We start from the raw sequence: 24680 nt of genomic DNA on the forward strand, positions 1-24680 counted from the left end.
GAAAGCCTTGTTTTGCAAGCTGTCAGTAGATACAACTTATTTAGGAAACATTCATAACAGAGGGATTTAAACAGAATGGGTATAATAATATATTTCCCTTTATCTAGGTCCATGTTCTTTTCTTATTTTAAGTATTCTGGTTTATACAAACTCCCAAACTTCTACAATTAACATGAATCATTTATCAATTATCCTATTTCCAACACCACAGGTCTTGAAAAAAACCCAAAATGTTGGATGCATCCACTCTTTTAAAATTTTCTTTTAAATTGAAAATAACAAGTAATGAAAGGAATAAACGCCCACAAAGTCTCTGTGCTGTCCTGTTACACAGCAGTCACTGAGACCCCAGGTCAAAAGCAGCTTCTCCAACAAACACTTGCTGGAGGCGGTTCAAATGAATGTCGGTGGGTGAGCTGATCAGTGCCCCATCACCCGCAGTGGAAAAGCTGAGGTGGAAATTTATGCCACTGGGTTTGGAAGGAGCCAGAGAGAGTTAACAGATGTTTACTTTTGAAAGGTATTTTATCAAGACTGGAATGGAGATGAGAAGAGAAGAAGAAGGAGATAAGCAAGAAAGTACCTGCAGCAGAGAAAAGTACTTTTAGAAAACTTTTGCGAAAAACAGAGGTGGAGATAGTTTTGCACCAATGAACTTTATGTTGATTTATTGTAACCCACGAATAAAGTGTAAATATAAAGGGTATAAAAGACAGTCGGCTGCTGTAATAAATAGATATTAGCCTTCGGGATGTACTGCATCCTTTATGACTGCCCCAAAGGGAGTTTGGAGGTGTTTATATGAGCTGGAGATATTTATATGGATCGATGAGACGCTTTCTCAAGGCAAGCGGAGCAGCGCCCTCCCGCCCCCATAGCCAGGGTCAGGGTCAGAGCCAGGGCCAGGGCCGCGACACGAACACTCGGCGGCGGCGGGAGCGCAGGCGCGCGCAGGCCCGGTGCGCGCGGGGCGGGGCGGCGCGGGCGCTTATCCCGCGGAAGCCGTAGGGCTGGGAGCATCCCGCCTCCCGCGTCTCGCATCTCGCGCTGCGCGGCTCTGCCGCGCCCGGAGACATGGAGGAGCGGGTGAGTCCCCGCGGGGTAGCGGCTGCGGGCTGCGCGCTAGACTAGCGGGGCGTTTTCCCGGAGATTCCCGGCTCTCGGCCTGGGAAAAGGGGCGGTGCGGGTGGGCAGCAGCACAGGGAAGGGATGCTAGTGGAGTTCTGGGGGATCCCGGGTCCGCTTCCCTCGTGGATGTGTGTCTCCTTCTGGAGACGTTCCGGTGCCACCTCCTCCGTGTGAGCCTGCTCTGCCAGGGGGGTTGGGCTGATCCCTTCCAGCCCTGGCTATTCCACGGTTCTGGAATGAAGTACTCCAGCGGTTGTAGAGCTCTTTCACTTTGTGTATTCCTGTCATAAGTAATTATGGTGCGTGCATAAGCCCTTCTGTTTGCCACTGATGTAATCTAGTGTTGAAGGGAGGTAATGCATAAACGGGTTTTGTTGGGGATGTTTTTTTCGCTGATTTTTTGTTTTGTTTTCGTTTTTGGGTTTTTTGGTGTGTTTTTGTGGTTTTGTTTTATTTTTGTTTTTATTTTTTTAATTTTATTGTTAATTTTTTTGTTTTTTGTTTTTTGTTTTTTTTTCCCTATGGTTGCTGCCCTGTAATTTCCTCCTTCCCTCGCTTGCCATCAGACCCCTCGGGATCTCACTGAAGAGCAGAGATGTGCCCACCCAAGCTTTGGGGCATTCTTGAACAGATACAAAAAATTGTGACTCAGCCTCTTGGCTTCCAGTCCATCATTGTAGAGAGGCTCTCTTTCTGTGTTCTATGGACACTGTGCTTTCCTCAGCTTGGGAAGGGGTTTGTGTGTGTGTGGCCTGAGTAATTTGGTGATGATAATGGCTTGAAATTTACAGATCAGTGTAATTTTCTCTTGCTAAAGCCAAGCCCCAGGACTGTAGGAGTTACTGGGAAATTACTGAGGAAATTTTCCCAGCCATAGCAGAACTTGCTGTGAGTTCACAGCTGGCAGCCCACGGCTTCAGCAAACCCACATCCTCATCCTAAGCAAACAGCATCCTAAATCACAAAACACTATAATTCTATGTAACTTATTTTACTATTTTACATAAAACTTATTTATGCTGATAGCATAAGCAGCTAATATCTCTGCAAGTGTGCATTGGAAGGTGAGAAATGAAATGCCATAAAAAGTGTGCATCTGGCAGAAACTCTGTCAGTTTGGGTCGGTCTGCCTTTGTCTGTTCTATGTGAGATTTTTTTTCCCTCTGGAGGAGGAGTAAATGAGGGCTGCCCCTGTTATGGGTGCTCTTGGCGGATGTTTCTGAGCAGGCTTACTGATCGTATTTGAATTCCAGAGGTTCTGAATACAGCAGTAAAATTGCAGTGAATTTTGTATTTTACAGTGCTTTCGCTACCAAGAATTAATTTGTTAATGTTGCCTGTACTGTACGAAGTTCTTCAAACTCTGTCAACTTCACTGTGTTGACAAGTGCAGGAGTTTAAATTAATGGAAGCTAAGTAAACATGTCCTTCTTGAAATTTGATCTGGGTATGAAGGTTATAATGTCTTGTGATTTTGTCCTAGGCCTAGGACTGCTTCAAGAACTGTTCTGCATGCAGTCAGCTCATGAGTCTTCAGTATGATCTTGAGCAACTTTGTAACTTGCTTCTTATGCAGAACTGCCATGATTGTTTAATTTATCAAAATTTAGTTTATATGAGATGCTTGTCTGCTTCAAGAGGTGCCATGTCATGTTAGTTACTCACTATTCAAAGGTGAGTATTCTGTCTTTATCCACCTGGCAGGACTACAAGCTACATGTTGTAGGACTTCCCTTTCTTTTTCCTATCCCTTTTTACTCTTCATCCTTTGTTCATCCACACTTTTACTTTACCAGTGGCATGTTTGGTTTTTTTCTTCTTTTTCCCTAGCAAAGTGCATTAGATTCAGAGAGTAAGATTAGGACACAGAAGGGAAGAGCAACATGACACTCACTGACAGCAGCAAAAATTACCTCTGTAATAAGCATTTCATAATGCTTCAATCCATTTGAAACTGACCTTGCATAGAGGTCAGAGAGAAAGCTCAAAGAAAATTGCTTGTAATAGAATTTTATGAAATATTGCATTCATCAGTGGGCAATGAAACTTTCTTTAGTGCAAAAATACCAAGAAGCTTTACTTGCCTCAGTGCTATTGAAATTCTTCTATAAGCGAATGTGGAATGTAGGCCTCATCTACTGCTTACATTGGTAATTTTTTCTAGAACTCTTTGTTCTGTGAAATTACACTGACTTTTCAGAAATACTCCCTAAAGGAAGAAATGGTAACATTGCAGCATGTTTTTAAATTTGGCATGTCTGGAAGAAAATCTACCTATTGCATATTCGTGATGAAAAAATTATGTTGGAAAGTAGAATAAGATAGTGGTTCCTAAAAGCTGCTTTTTTTGTTCTGGTGGCTTGTGCATTGGTGTTTTAGAAAAACACTGTTTTAAAGGGCTTTCAAACTCATTAAAATTTCACCAAACCTGGTTGAATTTCTTAACAGAGGAATTGGTAGCTTACTTAAAAAGAGCTATACCAACCCTCATTTAGTCAGTTAAATGTAACTAAGTGAAAAGCTTGTTTTATAGCTGGCTTGCTGTTGCTGCCGTGGACTTGGCTGTGTAAAGGCCTTTTAAATGTTCCTCACGTGTAGATATTTTCCTTTAACCAGGATGTAGCTGTAAAACCAAACAGCACTATTCAGCACTGCACACAAGAACATTTTTCCTCCATGTGTTGCCACTGAGTAAGCCCTAAGATCCGTGCTGAAAGAGGATTGTGAGTTTTCCGTGTTCATCCAAATTGACAGTTGTGCTTATAGGATCTAAGGATTATCTCCAGGCTATCTGGTCTGTGAAAACATTTGCCTCTGGTCAGTGGTGAATGCAGAAGTAGCTGGCTGGACAGTGGCTGTTCATCTGGCATTCTGATGTGTACAAAATTGCCTACAAACATGTTCAGTTTTCACCAGATGAGAAGAAGGCTCAGTAATGAGGTGGTCAAGATTTTCTGTTCCTCTCTCTCTGAAAGAAGCCAAGGTGTTGTTTCTGTTGCCCCAGAGTCCAAACCCGAGTCATTGCTGTCTGCCGTGTTACCTCTGTATGTAACACCATCAACATCTGTAAAAAGTGGTAAAAACACTAACATTTGTTTTTTCTACTCATGGTTTAACTTCCTGAGTATGACACTATTAAAAAGGCTGGAGTACCCCTAAATAAATTATTGCATATTTGTTGGAAACTGCCCTAGAAGTGGTCAGAGGAAAGAGGAAGGAGCACAGCTTAGGACTAGGGGAGAGGTTCTTTAAATCTGGTGTAGTGTTGAGGTTCACTGTGGGTGTTGTGAAATGATAAAACATTTTTCTTGCTTTTTAGCAAACAAATGTGATTTAGGTAGTACATGGCTATTAAGAAATTGCTTCTGGGAGGGACTTCTGCAACATCCCTTTGGTGGTCTGGCTGTTTCCAAGCTGTATTTTATTATCTCTCATTGCCTTGGTTTCCTAAATTTTATCAAGTAACAACATTAGGATAAGCAATTGAAACTCTAGTCTTTGCTTAAACTCTGGTCTTTACTTAAAATTCTTGAATAATACAACTTGACTTAAAATTAAGTACCAAGCATTGATGCGTTTTTGTCAAATTCTTAGAATATGGCACTAGCTGCTCAACAAAATTAGACTTGCTGATCTTACTTAATTTAAAATAAGTTTTGCTGGCTGAGTTATGTGTTTTTTAAGCTGAATCTATTGCTTTTTGAACAGCTGGGATGGATGTCACTGAAATAGCCTTAGTTCTCTTTCTCAGCTGTCAGTAGACTTTCTTCTTTGAGGTCACTTCTAATTGGAATGTAGAAATTACTCACCCAAGATATTTTCCCACTTGTGGAATAAGTTTACAAATCACTTTTACAGATTTATTCTGCATATAGAATAAATTGTCAGTGTGGTTATCTCACACTAGTTTCCTTCGACATGAGCAAATCTCAGCTTTTCTTCTGTGTTTCTTTTTACCAGCTTTTAAAATTTTCATTATTAGTTCTCAGTTTGGCTGCACAAGCACCAGCTTTCTCATCTGGAAAAGCTGTAGTGCCACTGAGTGGTGCAGGTGACTTATGTAGAAAAACATGTGAAACAGTGGGGTATCTTAAAGCAAATTCTTTATGTTTCTCAAACTAACATGTGAAGATCTTTAATTTGGTGGAATGCTTCCTAGAGATATTTCTCTGTCCCGAGAAAATGCTTTTCCTGATCCTGTCAGAATTGATTTTTCTGCAGCTGGAATGTCCATGATGAGTTTTCATGCATGTTGAAATGGTGATGATTTGAAAACAAATTGTAAGATGATTTTTTTTACAACTTCTCTCGCTTGTTTTTGTAATTTTAGGAGACTCTGCAAAGGATTGTCAGTACTCTGGTGAACAAAAATGATGAAATTCACAACTTCATTGATGTGCTGAACCATACAATATCAAATGTTCAGGTATTTATATTAAAGTTCATAGGTTGTATCTGAGAGGGGGACACTTTTGTTAGTCTCAAATTGTGTAGTGTCTAAAGCATGGGCTGTAAGAATCCAGTTCAAAAGACATCTCTGTGTCGGAACTAGATAGAAAAACATTTTATTTTTTAAGTCCACCTCTAGATGACAGATGTGGTGGTCTTGCATTTTGTGTGAAGAGGTTTTGTAGAACTTTGTTTGTGTGGGATGCAAGATTTGAGACTCCTATTAGTGGGAAATAATGTGTATTTTCCAACTTCTGCTTTGTTTGGTTGGACTGAAAAATGGTGTTGGGAGAAAATTCTTTAGTGTTTCTATTTTCAGCAATTCCAAATTGTTGGGCTCAAGCTTAGAGTTAGATGATGTTGTTAGAGCATCTGCATGAGGATGAGGTTCTTCAGCCTGTCAATCAGCTAAAAATTGTTTCATCTCAGAGCTGAACCAGGTTGGCTGCAGCAGTGGAGGTTATCCAGCAAATCTTTAAACTGCCTTCTTGAGTGCAGTTTTTAGTATAAAATGAAATATTTTTATTTGGAACTGGGTAACTTCCTCCTTCCAAACAACTAGCAATTCATATACAATTGTATGAGGAAAATCAAGGCTTTTGGTGTGGAACAAAATTGCCAAGTTGCTGGTTTTGTGCAAGTTTGAGTATCATGGAATTTTCACAGATTGCAGCATTCAATGTCCTGATATAGAGTCTGCTTAGGAGACTGTTCCATCATTCCTAATATTTTTCCCCTTTTTGATAAGCTGAGGAGCAGTCACAAGGTACCCAGTGGTCATGGCAAAACATGTGTGGGAAATTATGCGACTTTCAACTTCTTTGCATTGCTTCCAGTGTGAACAGCATTTTAAATTCTCCTCTTAGGTAAACTCTTCTAATGCCATCAGTGAGCTAGATGAGGAATTTGATGGTCTGTATTCTGTGCTGCATGAGATGAAGGGGAGCATGGCCAACACTATTCAGCAAGAAGAGGCTCGTAAAATTCAAGCTCTGCAGGTAAATAAATATTTCCTGAAAAATTTTGCAGCTGCATAGAAGCATTTTTAAACTTCCTCTGTTCCTGTTATACTATTCTCATTTATTACATAGCAGTATTGATTTTCAGGATTGTCTGGTCACAGTTCCAGAGCTGGTAAAGTCACTGCCTTTTTCAGGGCTATTGCCACACTGTCATTCAGTGATGAAGTGCAGTCCTGTAAATAGAAATTGTAGTGCACATGAATATAAGTGTTTATTTCTCTGCTTTCTGTAACCCTGAAGTTGGGGGAAGCACGGCATTGAAATTAAATCTGGCTATTAAGTCAGATTTCAGCTTTTCCCCCCTTGGAGTTGTGGCATGTGCCAAGTATCACTGTGCACTTGTCAAGCACAGTGAAATTAGGGCACTGTCAGAGGCCTTGGTTAGATAAGGGAGTAAGTTGTCACAAATGCATAACAAATCTATGTAGTTCCTAGGACTGGTGCCTTACAAACTGCTGTTTTAATGGGAATACATCACGTTACAGAAATGTTCATTCTGTTTTTCCTCCAGGATCAGCTGAGCCAGTGCAGCCGTGCCCTGGAAGGCTCGGAAGAGCTGCTGGAACTTGCTGTGCAGTCACTGGACATTAAGAACCCCGTGGACCTCTTAGAGGTAGAAAACGTGGATAGATGTGTGAGAGGCAGATGTTGACATCTGTCTAGATTTGAAATATTCTTTGCATTACTCTCCTGGATACTGCAAACATATCAGGTGTACTTTAGAGTGAGGATAGACAGGCATATTAAAAATGCAGTTATTGCCCTGCTGAAAAGCCAAATTAAATATTGTAGTCCTGAATTTTTATGCAATTTCTGATAAAACAAGTTGGCTTTTTTCTTATTTAGGGTGATGGGGATGCCTTTATGATGATGCCTTCTGCTAGACAACTGTCATTTTTAATCAAACTTGCATGGATGACCTCAGAAAGGAAGGGTGAAATAACATGTATCCAACTGTAAGAATATACTTGTAAATTAAGGAAACTGTTCCACATATCTACGGAAGCAGTACATTAATGCTTGCTGCAGTAATCCCAGTGGTAGCAGTGGGGTCAGGCAGACCAAATCCAAGGCCAAATTACTTTTTTTCTCTCTACATTTTAACAGGAACAAGGACACAAATCAGTTTAAAAGACCAAGGGGGAAGGCTCTCTTACTGTGTCAGTTTTACCTTTTGGCTGCATGTTTGTGTGCTGTCATGTTTTCTGGATGTCATCTTTAATTTATTTGCCTCAAAGAGCAGCCATTCCTAAACAGTATTTTTCTTCGGCTGGAGTTGTCCTTTCTGGCTGGTAGCAAAAATTTAAGTGGGCTCTTGAACTCTGTGTGAAATGCAGCTTTGACTTTCTTGGAAGTTGTTCTATTTCAGGTCTCTCTAATGCTTTATTTCCAATCAAATACACCAAGGAAAGCTGTCTGAGCATTTGCTGGGGGTGAACCTCTTCAGATTTGGAGTCTGAAGATTAAGATACTGAAATCCAATTCAGTGAGCTCTAATATGTTGGGTTTGATACTGGTATTACACTTGTGCATTTGGGGATGACATTTTAAGGTAATATTACCTTGGCTATTAGAGAGCTAATTCTGGTATAATAGATGGGAATAGCAAGTGGTCCTGAAGGGGCAGCTCCAGCCCTGACTCTTGTATATTGACGAATTTTCTTTGGATACTCCAGTAAATTAGTTTAGGAGCAACTAGCATAAGATTATTTTAAATTTTTTTTCCTATGTAATTTTTTTTGTGGGTTTATTCTTGGAGTTGTTTTACCTGGAAGTCAAAACAACGCGAGTGACAAATTGCAGGAGGGTGCAGTATTTAGGTAGGATGTGAACAGACACTGCTTAGGCAGCTCCTCTGGGATAGGCTGATCCTTCTCTGTTAGTAGCCTGGAAACATACTATAGTTGGTGAAGTTAAGCTGGGACTGTCACGCAGAAGATGTTGAGTCTTGGCTACCTCGTATTTCACAAGGCATGGAGATTAAACCCAAGGATTTTGTTGCAAAGTATCTCTGTTTTATGTTGTGTAGGAAAATCAGTCAGTCGTTCCTACAATAACTTTGAGATAAAACAAAGCTACCTCTTAAGCTAAATTACTTCTAAACACTTGGCTTGGGTTTTTCTCTGCTTCCCACTTTAGGAATATGTAATCAGTTTTGTAGGAGGGACAGCCTGATTTCCTATTTATTTTTTTCAGTGTGATTTGTATTTAGTGAAAAACTGGGGAGTTATCCACTTCTGACTTCAAATTGGGAAGCTGCCTGATGATTCTTTTTTATTTGAAAGGGAAAATAATTCAGCTGAATGAGCAGCTGGATTAAGGAGCAGTGTTGAAGCAAGGCTTCAGCAGACACAAGCAAGCCCTCACTACTTCAATAATAATTTTTGGCTTAGGTTTGCAGCTCCTTTTGCTGAAGGAGAGAGATTTTTGTCTTTCCACATGCCAGTTGATGTTTATCTTCTAAATGTCATCACTTTTACATCTGCTTCAGTGTTATTATTTGAGAATAACTACTTAGTGTCATTCTTGAATGCTGACACATAGAGAGAATCTTTTATACTTTTCCAACAACACTTCCTAACTTTCAGAGGAAAAGTTAGAGTAAGTCATGTTTTTTCTTATTTATCAGGGCATTCATCCTTTTGGTGTGTAGTGTTCAGCAAGTCAGACATGATTGCATGCCACTAATAAGCACTTCTTAGTTTCATAGAAAATATCATGGCAGTTAAATGTTGTTGGATTGGTCCTGTATGTCTTTTAAAAAGTCATAGAGTAAATCTAACTGATGAAGAGAAATCTGAAAATACAAAGTCACACTCAGAAAGTTGAATAATTTGGAATTGGTTTGGTGTGGTTCTGGTTTGGTTTTTTCCCCATATGTTACAGTGTTGCTGTGCTATGAACATGCTTCATGGGATAGTTTATTTTGAGGAAAATGTTAAGCTCATTTTGAATTTCAAATCTGGGCAATGCAGCAGAGATTGTTCTTGGCCTTCCTGCATGTTACTGCCATTGATACTTGTGTGGAAATACTAACTACTTTCTCTCTCTTCTCCCTGACATGCATCAAGGCTGCCAGACAGATCAAAGATAGGTACAGTACAAAATCTATCACTTTTGTGTCTTTGAATTAATCTTATTCTTGAAAATGCATTTACTGTGAAAGGGCCGTAGTCAGTTTTGATCAAATTCATTGACTCTTTTCTAAATATTAGTTACCACAACTTCTGAGAGGGAACTAAAAGCTTCTGTGCTGCTCATGTAGTGTTTTTACTGACTTTTCTTAGCTTTAAATAAAAAGATGTTTTTGATGCAGAGAACTGGACCTCTGCATCAGCTGCTGCTGTAATTATTATATCTATGAATGTATATGTATATAATTAATTATTACTGTTAATAAGCTTATTATTAATACCTCATGGCTGAAATTTAGTGATATTTCAAGCTGACTCTGCCCCTTTGAGTTGGTTTTGTTTTTCAAGTACCTAAAGACTTTTTCTACCTACTTTTCCTGCAGAATATGAAAATCTTGTAGATGTTGAAATACTTCTGGTGACACCAGTGATCATGAAATATTTATTTCTGGTAGCTTTTTTTTTGAACAGTTGTATAAAAAGGAAAACTTTGCTGTTTCAAAATCAATACTAAGGCCATTTTTCTTCACTTGAATGTTAATTCTGTGTTAATGAATGTTTCAAGAATATGACCTTCTGATTCAGAAAACCTTCTATGATGTACATAATATTTTGAGAAGCAGCTCACAGGATGTTGATGCCTTTGTTGAGCAAATAGATTAGCTTTCAATTTACAGGGTTTTTTTCAGTGAACGCCCTGATTTACTAAATTCTCTGAACTTCTATGTGAAATGGATAATTATTAGAGTTTAAATTAATCTTTTATTTTCCAAAGGCAAAGATTTAGTATCCTTAACACATCAGAGGGAAAGTGGATAGTGTCATGATGAGACTCTAATACTTTTTGTCAGTAATAAGCATCCTCTTCTGGTTACATGAAATTATCACCAAATCCTTTATGGTACTCTGTCCAAGATTGGTGTCTGAGCAGAAGTTAAAAAGCTATCTGAAACCCACTTCCCTGGTACTCTCTTGCTGCTAATCAGAGGATTATTCTTCCTTAAGGAGGGATTTTCTCTATCCATCTGGCTGAGCATTGATGTGCTAGGCAGCCCATACTGAATTTCAGAACGTGAGCTCTGTCTTGGGAAATAAATTGAATTGTCTTTCATGATGTTCAGTTCAGTTTCATGATTGAAATAATCCCAAAATTGCAAAGCTCATGACTCCTGACTTGCATATATCTTTAATATTAACTTCACATTTCCTCCTCCTTCCCCACTACCAGATTTTTTTGTTTTTCAGTGTTCTTTGATGTGTCTGTGGTTAGCATGATAATCTTACATATCTCTTACATATTGGTGGAGTGCAGGAAGGGATGTGCATTAGGTGTTCTAAACGTGCCACACATCAGTGGGTGTAAAATGGATTCAGGTTTTGGTAGTTGACTTCTGTGGCACATACACTTCTTTGTAGTTGAGAATCTTTTTTAAAGGAGGAGTTGGGATCTCTGTGCTGTCTGAATAGATGTTACTCAAAATCTGCTGAATGGCTTGGTGTCTTTAGAGTTGGAAAATTATGTGAGAGCCTTGGTTTTTTTGGTGGTGTAGTTGAAGTACAAAAATTGAGTCTTGAGAGTATTCATAATGGTACTCGGCTGAGATTTCAGGAGTAGAAATGGGAGCTGTGCTTCACAGAATCCTAGGATGGGTCAGGTTGGAAGGGAGCACAGTGGGTCATCTGGTTCCACCTCCCTGCAGGATCATCCCAGAGCACGTGGCACAGGATTGTGTCGAGGTTCTGGAATATCTCCAGTGAGAGAAACTCCCCAGCCTCTCTGGGCAGTCTGTTCAGTGCTTGGTCACTGCACAGGGAAGAAGTTCTCTCCCTCACTTTCAGGTGGAACTTCCTGGGCTCAGTCCCTGCCTGTTGCTCTGGTGCCATTGCTGGGCCCTGGAGCAGAGCCTGGGCCCTGCTCTGACCCTCCCTGCATGCAAGGACAGACAGGGATGAGGATCCCTCTCCAGGCTGAACAGCCCCAGCTCCCTCAGCCGGTCCTCATGTGGGAAATGCTCCAGGCCCTTCCTGACCTCCACAGCATTTGCTGGACCCAGTGCAGGAGCTCTGTGTCCCTCCTGCCCTGAGGAGCTCATGTACTCCAGAGGTGAGGTCTCCTGAACCTGAGATCCTCACAGCAGGACATATAGGTGGTTTAAAGTTCAGGTTTTCCTAGCCTGTCACCGAAGAAGATTCGGGAGGCTGTTTTCTGAGGTTTTCAAGATTGTTTGTTTATTATTTCATATCTAAGAAATTCTTTCTCTGGCTAACAGCGGTCTGTTCAGCTTGAGATCCAAGGCACACTGCCCTACCCCTGGGGCAGGACTTAATGTTTTATACTATAAATCACATACTTAATGTTTACAATTACTTTCCAATACATGACACCTTCTTTACACTGGTTTTCCCTTGCACCAATCCAGTATTGCCAGCCTGGCACTTAACATGGATGGCATGAAGAAGAAGAAAGAAAAGATATACCACGCCCAAAATCCTCCATATTAGCTTCAAACCCCCTAATATAAACATTTCTAAAAATTCACTTTTCTATCTTCTAACAATATAATTTATACTCTATTTATTTTTTATGACTTGTAATTCTTCCTGCAATGATGGTAATTTTTCCCAGGGGCTTAAATCCAGTCCCCAGGAGTCCTGGGCACCATGCCAGGACCTCTGAGACCCCTGCCAGGGAGGTCTAGAGGCATTCAGGGAAGCCAGGGGAATACCCTGGACTCCCACACCCACTGGACTTCTTGTCCCCAGGACACTTTGCTGGCTCAGGGACAGCTGTTTGCCTGCAGATCATCCTGGTCTGTTCTGGTGCCTGGGGTTATTCCTGCCCAGATGCAGAACTCTGCATTTGCCTTTGTTGAATTAACATTCCTTAATGTTTAGTATGTCTTATATAACTGGTCTGGTGCTTGCATCTTCTAATCTGTAGCTTGAAAAAACTTTTCATCCCCTGATGACGTAATAGGTATAAAATCAGCATAGTCAGCTTGTTAGTTGCTGTTTAGAAATGCCTAAACCTGATCCTGAGTCTGCTCTGCTTCAGGCTTTTCATATTGCTGAATTTGTGTCAAATGATGGAAATTTTATTTCTTATCCAGGTTTTTTGTTGCTAGTAAAGCGTCTTAAACTCATTTTTAATCACCTCATTAGTATTTACTTGCTTAGTAATATGGAATGGCTGGTAGCTCACATCATTATTCTGACACAATCACATGAGCAGGACTTTCTATTTGAGTCTATTTTAACAGTTATGTGTTAGAAAAATGTTCTAATCTTTGATCAGTAGTTTGACGTCAGTGATACAGATTGACTGCTGTTTTGGAAAATGGAATATAGGACTTGACAATGTGAAATATATTTGCTAATGCTGCTTTCTTGGCTTTAGTGTCACGGTGGCTTCAGCATTCCGCCTCTCTCTGAAACCAAAAGTCAGTGACAGTATGACTCATATGATGGTGGACTTCACCCTGGAAAAGCGCATGCTCCAAGCTGTGAAGTTTTTGCCAGGTAAAAACTTTATCCAGAGCGTTTAGACTGTTGTTACGTGAACAGCTTTCTAGATTTAAACCAACCAAACTGAAGAAAATTGCACTTCTTGCACCCTAATAAGCAAGTTTTTCAGAGTACCTAAACTCATTGTATGTTAAATTGAATACCTTGAGGATGAGAGTTTTCTAGTTTATTTTGTTAATTTCAACACAAGCCAGCATTTTGAAAAGCAGTATTGATCTCAGAAGTGAGAGTGGGTCTTCTAGAGCATGTTTTTTCATGAACTGTCAGTTCCTCTGTACTCTGTGAATTTACATGAGGTTTCTTAGGACTGTCCATACCAGCTTAATCCTGAGTGGCACCCCAAAGTGCAGGAGTGTTACGTGTGGAGCTGTAAACTTACAAGAGTGGTGAAAAGGTCTGAAATACAGGAGAGGGACAGTCTACAGTGATTCTACCATATTACAAGTAAACTTGGGTGCATTAGACCAGTGTGTATCTTTCATGCCTTTTTAATGCTATTGCTTTCCTATTTAAAACATTGGCTGTTACTAAGAATATATTGACAAGAACGCTGCTGGCAGGGATGTCAAGTTGTTTAATCTCTAGGTCAGGAATCCAAATCTGTTAAGGACTTGGCAGCATCAGTTTTCATTTCTGCCCTGTGTGTTGCAGATACAGTATGTGGTAGCAGGTGTAGTAAATGACCACTGTTATTCCTAGTGGTCAGCTGGCAGTGTCCTGACAGAAATTCACCTTCTAGTCTTTGACTCCAGATGTCAATCCCTGCCCTGCATTTCACAGTGCTCCTGTTTAACAGCAATCAGAGTGTAAAGTTCTAACAATAAGTGTGAACAAAGTTTTGCATGTGGATAAAGGTATTATTTAGTATGACCCTTCTTAAACATTTTTCCTTGTCAAATATATAGGAATTTAATTTGGGCCTCTGCTTTGTAAACAGGAAAATTGACTGTGTGGGTATCTATCTTACCTTTTATACTTTTATACTGTAGTGCCATCTTTTAAATTACTTGGGCACCAAAATCTCAAATTGAAAACACTAAAACTTCTTTTTAATTTCCTGCAGTAAAAGTCTTCCTCGCATGTCCTTTCGACTCTACAAATAGTATGTAAATGCCTTCTTCTCCAAATTTTTTTCCACAGATTGTAGTGCTGTTTGATCTCATGGAAGTAGAATTCTGTTGCCTATAAACAAAATTTCAGTTTTTAGTGGACCTTAGGAACTATTCCGCCTTCTTTCAAGACAAAGGGGTGAAAAGAAAACTGAGTAACTGAAGAGAAGCCAGTGGAAAATACTAGTGCCTGTAGTGATGGAAATAAATATAAGTGATGCTGTGTGAGGGGTGCAGTTGAATTTACCTTCCATAGGCATAGGAACAGAAGTTCTCTTCTTGATGTTCATCCTATGTGGTGTTTATTCCAAATGTAGGTTCATAATTGTAAGTCCACTCTATCCTAGCCTTCTCTTCTTCAAACTGTGTTTGTCTTTCTGCAGTCCCTAAAGCTCCAGAGATAGATGTAGCAGCATGTCTGGTTGCTGACAACTGCATAACAATATCATGGAGAATGCCTGAGGAGGACAGCAGAATTGATCATTTTGTGCTGGAGTATAGGAAAACCAACTTTGATGGGCTCCCTCGAATGAAAGGGGAACAGCACTGGGAGGTGGTTGACTACATTAAAGCTACTCAGTACACGTTATCAGGTAAAGGTTTTTTATACTTCAAACCCAAGAATATTGATATTACTCTCTATTCTGGGAAGTTTTGCAAAGTGCTCATTTTCAGCATGTAATGAAGCCGCCATTTTATCGCATCAGTCTTGGGTGCTTTGTACAATAACAGTTATTTTATTTTGATGTTGAGGTTTTAACAAAAATTGTGTGCTAAATAAAGTTGACACCGGTATTCAAGCATGTTTTTTGCAGATTGAGATAAATGAAAGACATAGGGATAGATCTTAGTCCTGTAGGAGTTGTCAGTAATCAACACAATTTCAAATTTGTAAACATTCTATTTGTAGGTCTGAAATTTGATACAAAATACATGAACCTTAGAGTACAAGCTTGCAACAAAGCTGTGGCAGGTGAATACTCTGACCCTGTGACTCTGGAAACCAAAGGTAAAATTTGAAAAACTCTTAAACCTTCTCTGTGGTGAAAATCCTGCATTTGAACTTCTCTGCCTTCATACGTGAACCTGTTATGTTCAGTCTGCTTCTGCATGAGCCCCGCTGAAACACTTCCTAAGTGGAAAGGGAAACAATCATAAAGTCTTAAGAAACTTATTGGCACAAAGCTGCTGTTTTGGCATTCAGACCCTTAAAAAATGGGGCAGTCACTTTCTCCAAAATCTTGGCATTGGTTGCTTTGAACTGTGGAGTGACAGTCGCATGTGCTGCTGCATGATGCCAACATACAGCAAGAAGATGGATGAATGTTGTGGATGACTCTTAAGGCATCTAAACAGTTGGTGTGATTATCCTGTTATTAGTGGCAGACACAGCATTGTGTTACTAGAAGGTGCTCGAAAGGTTTTTCTTCACTTTGTAGCTGCAGTTTCTAATCACTGTCAGTATTTTAAAAGTTGTCTGCTTCAAATTGCTAAAGGTATGTAGTCATGATATTAGAAAGTTGATTGAGAATTGTTAGAGTGGCTTCCTAACATCATTTTGTAAATATACTGAAAGAGAAGGGATGTTTTGTAACAGAGCACAAATCTTAGCTATTAAGGTGAGAGAGTGATCCTGAGGTTTGATTTACATCCAGATCTGGTGGGTCTGGTGTAAAGGGGCAAAATGACTAGTATTAATTGTATAAATTTATATAAGTATAAATTCTGTTCCTTTTTAATGTTTTTTTTTCATAAGAATAAAGCTATATGCATTTTAATGAGCTGACAGGCATTCTGATAACCTTTCTATAATTATTTCAATACTTTTAAGCAACAGTTATTGTCAGAGATATTGTATCTGTTTAGTAGTTACATAATTCCCTACTCCAGTACTGGAAGAGTAATTCTAGTTTTGGTTGTCTTGGTGTTACCATGCTTCCCATATTATTTTCATTATTATTCCTGGGTGAACACTTAGTTCGTGTTCTTTAATAATCAACCCAGAGAAAATCAGTCTCCTCATCCATGTGCTTAACCTGACTATTGTTTACACTTGTGCATTTTTGAGTTCTAAGCTCTTAAAAATCATAAGAATACATTCTTTCAGAGTCAGACTGTAATATCTGATAGTATTAGAACATTTATAGAACAGTCTGTGAATATATTTAGGAAATTCAGCCTGTTGTACTAGTGTTTTTGATTCCAAGTGTCAGACTGAAAAGCTGGTGCTTCCATTATGCTCAGCAAAACTCTGTGACGATTTTACTACTACTTCTCTCATTTTCTGTGCATAACCAATACACCATTTCACTGTTTTCTGTTTTGTCTTGACCAGCATTTGTGTTCAGTTTGGACAGTACTTCATCTCACCTGAACTTGAAAGTTGAAGACACTTATGTTGAATGGGATCCTACTGGAGGCAAAGTCCAAGAAAAAATAAAAGGGAAGGAAAATAAAAACAGGTAAGAACTCTCTTTTGTGAGTGTCTGGTTTATCTCATTTGACCGTTAAAGCAAGGGGGCAGAGGAGAATTAAAGCACTTTGGAACAGTGGGACATGAAAGGAATTTTCATTCAGAAATGTTTCTCTGGAAAAAGTTGTTCTTTTTTTTTTTTTTTATTTTCCTTCTTCTGTCACACTGATATAGAAGCTAGAATTGTGTTGTAGTTGTTAGATAATATTTATTTATTTTTAAAATGCATTTTTTAGGGTGTCATTCAGTGTACTGAGCTAAACTGTAGGTATGGTGCACTGACCTTGGCCACATAGCAGGTGGGCACTGACCTGCTCCGTGGTTTCTCCTTCTTCTGGTACCAAAACCTTGCCTTATAAGGCCAGGACTGTAGATAAGGTAAATGTGAACAGGCAGTTTATGTAATTCTGTGTTTACTAGTCTTGCAGGTCAGTTCTGGTGAATAGACAGCATTTCTACTATAAAAGTATGGGAAGAGCTGACTGCATTAACCTTTTGAGTAACAAAAGGTTAAATAAAATTGGTACTACATGTAGGTGGTGTCTGAATTTATCTCAAACCCTCATTGGAGGGGGAAAAGGTACCAATAAAACAAAACAGACAGCAAAAGGTATGGGTAATGAAATGTAACTATTGTGGATGTGGCAGCTCTAAACATATTGCTTTCATCCAGAAAAAGCCCTTAACTTCAGCAGAGCTCTTGGTAGATTGTTAGATATCTGCTGGATAAACACAGTAGGAAAAATGTTTAACTCTGTCTTGAATATATCCAAGGATGAAGAATGTGTTAACTTGCTAGCCCTCTGTCCAGGCCACCGTTATGGGAGGGGAGGAATATCCTGGTACCTGACTGGAATTCCTTGTGATGCAGTGACTCTAGATGCTTCTCAGCCATCAGTGTGACCCCTGTGAGGACAGCCTGGCTTGGTCTTCTCTGCTCCCCTTCCTGTTACCTCATTAAAGACAGCAGTTGGTTCTTCCTCAGGCTGAGCAAACCCAATTGTCTTTCTGTGCCCCAGACCCTTAACTGTAGTGTTTGCTTTCACAGACTTTCTCTGGTATGTCAGGGTGTAAAACTGAGGGGCCCAGACCTGGACGCAGGAGGGCTTCAGGGTCAGTCTGACAGCAGCCAAAAGGAGAAAAGTCGCTTGCCTTGGGCTCCTGGTCACTGTGTTGGGGCTAAAGGCTGGGTGTGGCTGTCCACCTCTGTCATGAGCTCACAGGGCACTGTTGTTGTCAGCTTCTGCTTCTCAAACTCTCAATGGCTTTTCTGCAGAGCTGTTCTTCCCTTGGATGTCCCTCAGCCTCTCCTGCTGTGTGGATTTCCCTCACCTGAAGGGCTAAGAGCCTGGTGTTAGCTGGCTCTGTACAGAACCCATGGCCTTGCTCACAGTATACCTCACCTCTTGTGTTTTGCGGATATGCTGTGGGAATGAGTCCACACAAGTGGCTACTTCCTCAGCCATGGTTTATTGGCTTTCCATATTCACAGTTTGAGATAAGTTATGAACAAATGTATTCTCCACAGGCATGTATTGTCAGAAGCATGATAGAATAACTTGTATTGGCATTTTAAAAATGAAGATAATTTACTGTAGTAATACAATAGTTCTTTAATGACTATTTCTGTCAACAGTGGCCAGAATCTTCTGCTGAAGAGCAATAGAAGGTGATAATACACCTCTTATTCCTAGGATCTAGCACCTAGTTTTGTTGGGAATCTGTGCTACATTCCTTTGCTTGATGTCATGAGAAACAAATCTAATAGCCTTTATCAGTGATAGTGCTCATGTGTATTTAGAATTTATTTTGCAGTTTAATTTGGATTCACAGAGATTATATATATATGTTCTCCAGTGACTGGAAGAGAGCCTTTCTGAAAGGATTCATCGTAATGTGTATGATACATGATTTGCAATGGTTGGAAGGGCATCATGTATTTTAATATTGATCCACAGATCCCTGTTATTTACAGACATATTGATGCTTTCTTAAACCTCTGGCACATTTTTTACAAATATGATAAAGATCTCCTTTCTGAAAACTTATAAATTTTTTTTTTGTTCATATTTTTTAATCTCAAAAACCTCTTTGCTTCTGAACTTGTGCTGTAGCTATTATTAGACATACATCAGAGGGTAAGAAGTAAGTGGTTTTTACATGTTTGAAGCGGATGAAGCACATGTTAAAAGCTTCATGGCCATTCCAATTGCAGAAGCAATTGTTTGAATGAGAAATCCTTTTTTTTCCTATGTAAAGGTAGGTAAAATACTCTCCTATTCTTTGTGCAGTTGTGGTTTTTTAGTGTCACATTTTTTCAGTGTTTTTCTAGTGAAACACCTTTTTAAGAAATTGCTTTTCCCAATTTTTGATCTCTTGCTCTCTTTTGCTCATCTAGAAGTCATGGGACCAAAAGAAATACCCAGGATCCTAATTTTTTACAAGTTTTACTCCCCTGTATTCATCTATCTGGTGGACCTATCTCTAATTCGAAATAAGTAAAGAAAAGTTTATGCAAAAACCAAAATGAGCTATTGAAGCCATTTAGTTTTAATTGGTCTACTACAAAAATTATAGCAATTTTTGCCAAAATAATTTTTAAAGATGTCTTGGAGATGCTCCTACTTGCTCGGCTCAGGGAGTTTTATACCTTGGTCTCTCTTTGTAGCTGTCAGTAGAGAACTTCCCTGGTTCTTGGCTCTGCTTTGGTAGAAGGACATGGTCACATATTCTATTTTACATCTCAGACTGACCTTTTCCAGCAGGGACTTTAGATGAGTTTTGTTTGTGTAGGAGGCTTTTGTTCCCACCTAATGACATCTGTGAGATGTCTATGTTAGAGGGGAAGTTTGGAGGTGGGGGAAAAAAATTGAAGTATAGTTGCTTTAAACCAATAAATTTGCCATTTTAAGAGTTAGAAATACATAGTGGCAAGAAAAATCTTAATTATTTTTCATTTATTAGACCAGAAAAAAACCTCTCAATAATTTTTTATCTCCTTCCCTGGCCTTTCTTCTCCAGAAGAGAATACATCCTGTGTGGAGTATATTCTGAAATGGATGAGGAAATGAGGGCTAATTGCAGTACTGTAGGGCAACAATCCTAAACCATGAGACAAGAATATCTGGCCACTGAATATTGGGAGAAATGTCAGTTACTGGCTAATAAGGACTGTGCTCTAATGAAAAATGGGCACAAAACACTTTCTGCTATGAAATTTTCTGCCTTCCATTGAAAGGGAGATGTAAGCACTGTGGAGGAAAAAAAGCCTGAGCAACTGTTATTTTTGAAGCTTTTATGTCAAATAATCAATGTAATTTTCTGAACTGATAAAGGCTATTAAATTTTGAGGGGACAAAGCACTTGCAGTTGGCCATTTACAGACTTGAACAAAGTAAATAATACCAAGAAGCTTTTAATGCTTTCTTAACCTTGAGAAAATTCTAGCAAAGTGCTGCTTTTTTTACTGTGATTCTCTAAATGGCTACATTGCTTTCTGCATAGCCCGTCTGTCCTGGGTCTAATAGAAAATTTTCAGCGGTATTTGTTTGGAATGTGAGTGGAAGATGTCTGATGCACATGAAGCAGGATGGAATCTGCAGAGTGCCTCCCTCTGAAATGATGCTTTAATTCTTGGCTTTGCTTTTTTTTTTTTTTTTTTTTTTTACCATGCTATCACTTGCTAACTTTTTCTTTTGGTAAGTAAACTGCAGCATCCCCCATACTTAGAAAATTCAAAAACACTCGATGTGGTGTCCCTGCACAATATACACTTACCCCCTTCATGTATCTCTTGTGAGCAATTTGGAAACATAGTTGTCTTCTGTTGCATGCTCAAGGAAACAGCTTTTTCATTGGTAATTTTTTTTGTAGATTCTGTAAATGGAATAAAACAAACTTGGTCATGAGCTACATTTTAGTATATTTACATCTGGCAGCTTAGTATCACTTAGCTTTTGATTCTCATGTGACTTTATTTTTGTGGTGGTATTAGGAAAAAGGGACATGTCCTAACCCTTTCTGGAATGTTTTTTGAGAATAATGAATTAATTGGAAAGAAAACAAGATGAACTTCACTGTATTAATGAACATAAAAGTAGCTTTACTAAATAGTAGCTGAAGGAGAAGTTGGATAGAAAACTCTTCTGTAGGTGGTATTTCTTCCAAGGCTAATGTGTCACAGACTCCAGAAGATGAGAAATTGAAAATGATTTCTCAAGTGTATTTCAGAGACTGACTTTGTACTTTTTTGGGGGGTTTTTGTCAATGAAATTAAACTGTAAACAGTTTACAGCTGTTTCTAAGAAGTTAGAATTCTCTGCTACTGCTTGCCTTTAAAGTACTAATCAGATGTGATACTGTGTCTGAGGAATATTGCAAGTATCCCGTACTTGGTTTAATGTTAAATTATTGATAGTTATTTCTGAGAGCCTAACTGAGGTTAAAAAGATGCTTGAAAACTCATTAGGCTAAAATTACTCTTTTATACAACTGCTCATTAGAATATTCTATATTCTCCATCCTGAAGTGTTTCATTCAAACCATGTGCCACACATCTGCTTTTCCCCCCACTCTCTGTTTCTGTTCTCAGCTGCCTCTGAATTTTTGTTTTTTGCAACATTCTGTATGTTTTCTTCTGTCACCTTTTGCCTCTCAGTCACTGTGCCTGCATGCTGTTAGAGGCATCAACTAATGTGTCTCCAGAATATTTGTGTGTGTCTCTTGCACCTGATGGACTCGGGGACACCTGAGTGTGCATTTCTGTGGCTATGTCCAAGTTTTGAGTGGTTGATCTCTCTTTTAGAAGCAACATAGCATCTCCGAAGAGATCCACTAACAGCCCAAGAACCTCGGCGAGGGGTGGCCGGGATCGCTTTGCTGGTGAATCCTACACAGTGCTGGGTGAGCTGAACTTGTTTGCTCTGTTAGGAAAGGGCAGATCAGGTAAGAATTAGAGGGAAAGTTTGTTCAAGGCTGTGTACTCAACATAGTCCTGCCCGGATCAGTTTGTGACACAGAATTTTGTGTCTTCAACTCTGCTTTGTGTTACAAAGCTCTTAGTGACTGACATGCACTGCTTTTAAACATAAACTGGTTTTAAATGTATCTGGTAATGTAAAAACAGTCTCATTATTTTGTTTTATATTTATATTCTATTGTACAATTTTCTTATTCCTTATATTGCAGATTTCTTTGCCTTAAAATAAAATAGAAGAAACATCACTGATGCCTATTAATAAGGCAGCACTGTAAGGTACACTCAATTGAAATTAACTACTCTCAGTTTTAATTAAATGTATTTCTGTTGGTAGGAGACACTGCTGTTGAAAGTGGACAGCATTACTGGGAAGTGAGAGCCCAGAAGGACTGCAAATCCTACAGCGTGGGAGTAACGTACAGAAACCCAGGGAAGTTTGACCAGCTGGGAAAGACTAATTCCAGCTGGTGCATCCATGTCAACAACTGGCTGCAAACCACATTCTCAGCAAAGCATAACAATAAAGCAAAGACTCTAGATATGCCTGTCCCAGACAGAATAGGAATATACTGCGACTTTGATGGAGGTAAATTTTTGGAGATTTGGTAAAAGGAGATAATTCCTATTTGTGTTGAGCTGGAGCGGTCCAAGGCTGAAGAAGTGCATTGCTTCCAGACTGATCCAGTCTTGGATGACAGCACAGACCTTAAGTGCTTGTCATGTTAAATGACCTGAGTTCATCTGTGTGACAGAGGTACTGAAATTCAGTGAAAATAGTGAATTTTCACTCTCATGGACTGCACTTAGTGTGTCCTGGAAAAGAATCAATTTTTTTGTACAAGTTAGACAGCCAACAGCATCGTAGCTTAAACTGTACTTAAGCTGAATTTCAACTTGTTCTCTCTCTCTCTGCCTCTTTGTCTTAGGTCAGCTTTCATTTTATAATGCCAGCTCAAAGGCGTTGTTACACACCTTCAGAACAAAGTTTACCCAGCCATTGCTACCAGGTTTCATGGTCAGTATTGTTAAAATTTTGCAGTTTCTAGCACTGAATTCAGTTTTATTTCTTTCTTTAAAGAAGGAAACTGCAAGCACTTGGTTTGGCTGACTAGTCATTTTTTAAAGTGTTTAACTAATTTCTTTTACATTTTGTGTGGTGCTTGTAGTGGCATCCCAGCAGGATGTCTCAGCTATGTAAACAGAAGTAATTAAATTTGTGTATAGGAAATTAATAGCACATTGCAGTGGCCACTGAGCCTATTGCAGTAATTAATCCAAACTGATGGAGTCTAGGATGCTCTGAGCCATCAGAGCAAGTGTCATGGGACAGAACAGCACCCGATATTTTCTGGTGGAACAAAAAGTCCATCTTTCACATCTTTAAAAGCTCAGTGGGATTTTCTTGCTAGTCAGTTCAGTACCCTGCATGACCTTTTTTGTTGCTGTAAGGTAAGTGGCAACAACTTTCTGCAGTGTTAAAGGCTCAAACCTTGCCCAAAATACACAAGAGAAGGATTAGTTCTACTAGCTTTCCTTTAATGATTTAAGTAATTTGTTTACCTAAATTGGGAGGCCTCAGTTGTGTTGTAAGATGCCATCAGATGCATCACACTTTGGGAGCAGGATGTGTAGGCCTGGGATTTTAACAGGTATAGATTTTGTCATGGCTGTTTGTCTTGCTGATCCTTTTCAGCATAGGGGAAAAAGAATAGCTTCAGAACTACTGGGATACATGTGTTAGCCGTTCCCTAGCATAGCAAAGGCTGACTCTTGTAAATTCAGTTCCCAAGTCATCTGGGGAAATGGTTGTTTGCCAAAATTCAGGCTATCCCTCTGCACCTCACACAGCCAGCTCCTCAGAGTGACAACAGCCTTACTGACTGAATAGGACAAGTGAAAATGACAAACTACTTAATTACAGCTCTCAAACTTAACATTTAAACATGAAAATACAATATTCTTTCACGTGTAGAATAGAAGTCACTGGCATCTGTGCCCCTGAAGCTTCTCAAATATTTCAAACCAGGACGTGCTGACATAATTTTAGCATGACATGGCAAAAATAAGCAGTGCTTTCAGGCAATGGAGCATAGTAAGAGAGTTGCTTTTCATTGTCACTCTACTTGCTGCTGGCACATTGGCCTTCAAAGAATTTTTCTAGTTAGGAGAAAGTGGTTTGAGTACTAGGACTTAGTTATAAACTTAGTTATGAAGCATAGTATGTGAAGCAACTTAGACTTTATGGACTTAAAAATTAGCATATCTGTGATTAGAACATTTTACAGAGTGCTGTGGCAGAAGACATGCAGCTGTGTTTGTGCTAGTTAACTGTGGGGTGGGAGGAGAGAGATTAGGTTCATAATGCAGATTTTTTTTTCTTTTCCTCCCCAGATCTGGTGTGGTGGGCTCACAGTGAGTACTGGATTGCAGGTGCCAAGTGCTGTGAAAACTCTTCAGAAGAGTGAAAATGGATTGGGTGGTTCAACAAGCAGCCTAAATAATGTTGCCTAGTAATACCTGTTCAACATTTCTACTGATGAATGTTTTTGTTTTTCTGTATAGCTACTACTCACAGAAGCTTGTGAGCATTGGATTTTACTGGGTTTGCTACCTTCTGCTGTTTAGGGCCTGGGTACTGATAGTGTGAAGGGCTGGAGCTAAAATGTTAAGAACCAGTCTGGGAATACAGAAAAATGTCAGAAAGCTGAACTGTTGCCTATTTAAAAAAAAAAAAAAAAATCAAGAGCTATAACTGTGTACTTTTCTAATACTGTATTCAAGCATTTTGAAGAGTTGAATATTAGTTTTGTTACAAATACTATTCTTCTATGAAGAATATAGCAAATACAGTTTTAGCTCTCC

General features: G+C 39.3%; 1 protein-coding gene across 3 annotated transcripts; it reads left to right on the forward strand.

Annotated features, from left to right (window-relative positions):
• The first annotated feature begins 1008 nt into the window (after positions 1-1008).
• FSD1L (fibronectin type III and SPRY domain containing 1 like) lies at positions 1009-24375 on the forward strand. 3 transcript variants are annotated; one of them, XM_056514866.1, is made up of 14 exons: positions 1022-1086; positions 2612-2802; positions 5459-5554; positions 6444-6575; positions 7111-7212; positions 9671-9693; positions 13131-13252; positions 14751-14960; positions 15278-15376; positions 16703-16829; positions 21645-21742; positions 22153-22404; positions 22745-22833; positions 24210-24373. In XM_056514866.1, the coding sequence occupies exons 2-14, from the start codon at positions 2749-2751 to the stop codon at positions 24327-24329; spliced, it is 1524 nt and encodes a 507-aa protein (XP_056370841.1). In that variant the 5' UTR covers positions 1022-1086; positions 2612-2748; the 3' UTR covers positions 24330-24373. The 3 variants fall into 3 exon arrangements, with proteins under 3 accessions (XP_056370842.1, XP_056370841.1, XP_056370843.1); XM_056514867.1 differs by lacking the exon at positions 2612-2802 and having other exon boundaries at positions 1009-1086; XM_056514868.1 differs by lacking the exon at positions 22745-22833 and having other exon boundaries at positions 24210-24375.
• Positions 24376-24680: the final 305 nt, after the last annotated feature.

Source organism: Oenanthe melanoleuca, chromosome Z, assembly GCF_029582105.1.
Source record: "Oenanthe melanoleuca isolate GR-GAL-2019-014 chromosome Z, OMel1.0, whole genome shotgun sequence".
Classification (NCBI taxonomy): domain Eukaryota; kingdom Metazoa; phylum Chordata; class Aves; order Passeriformes; family Muscicapidae; genus Oenanthe; species Oenanthe melanoleuca.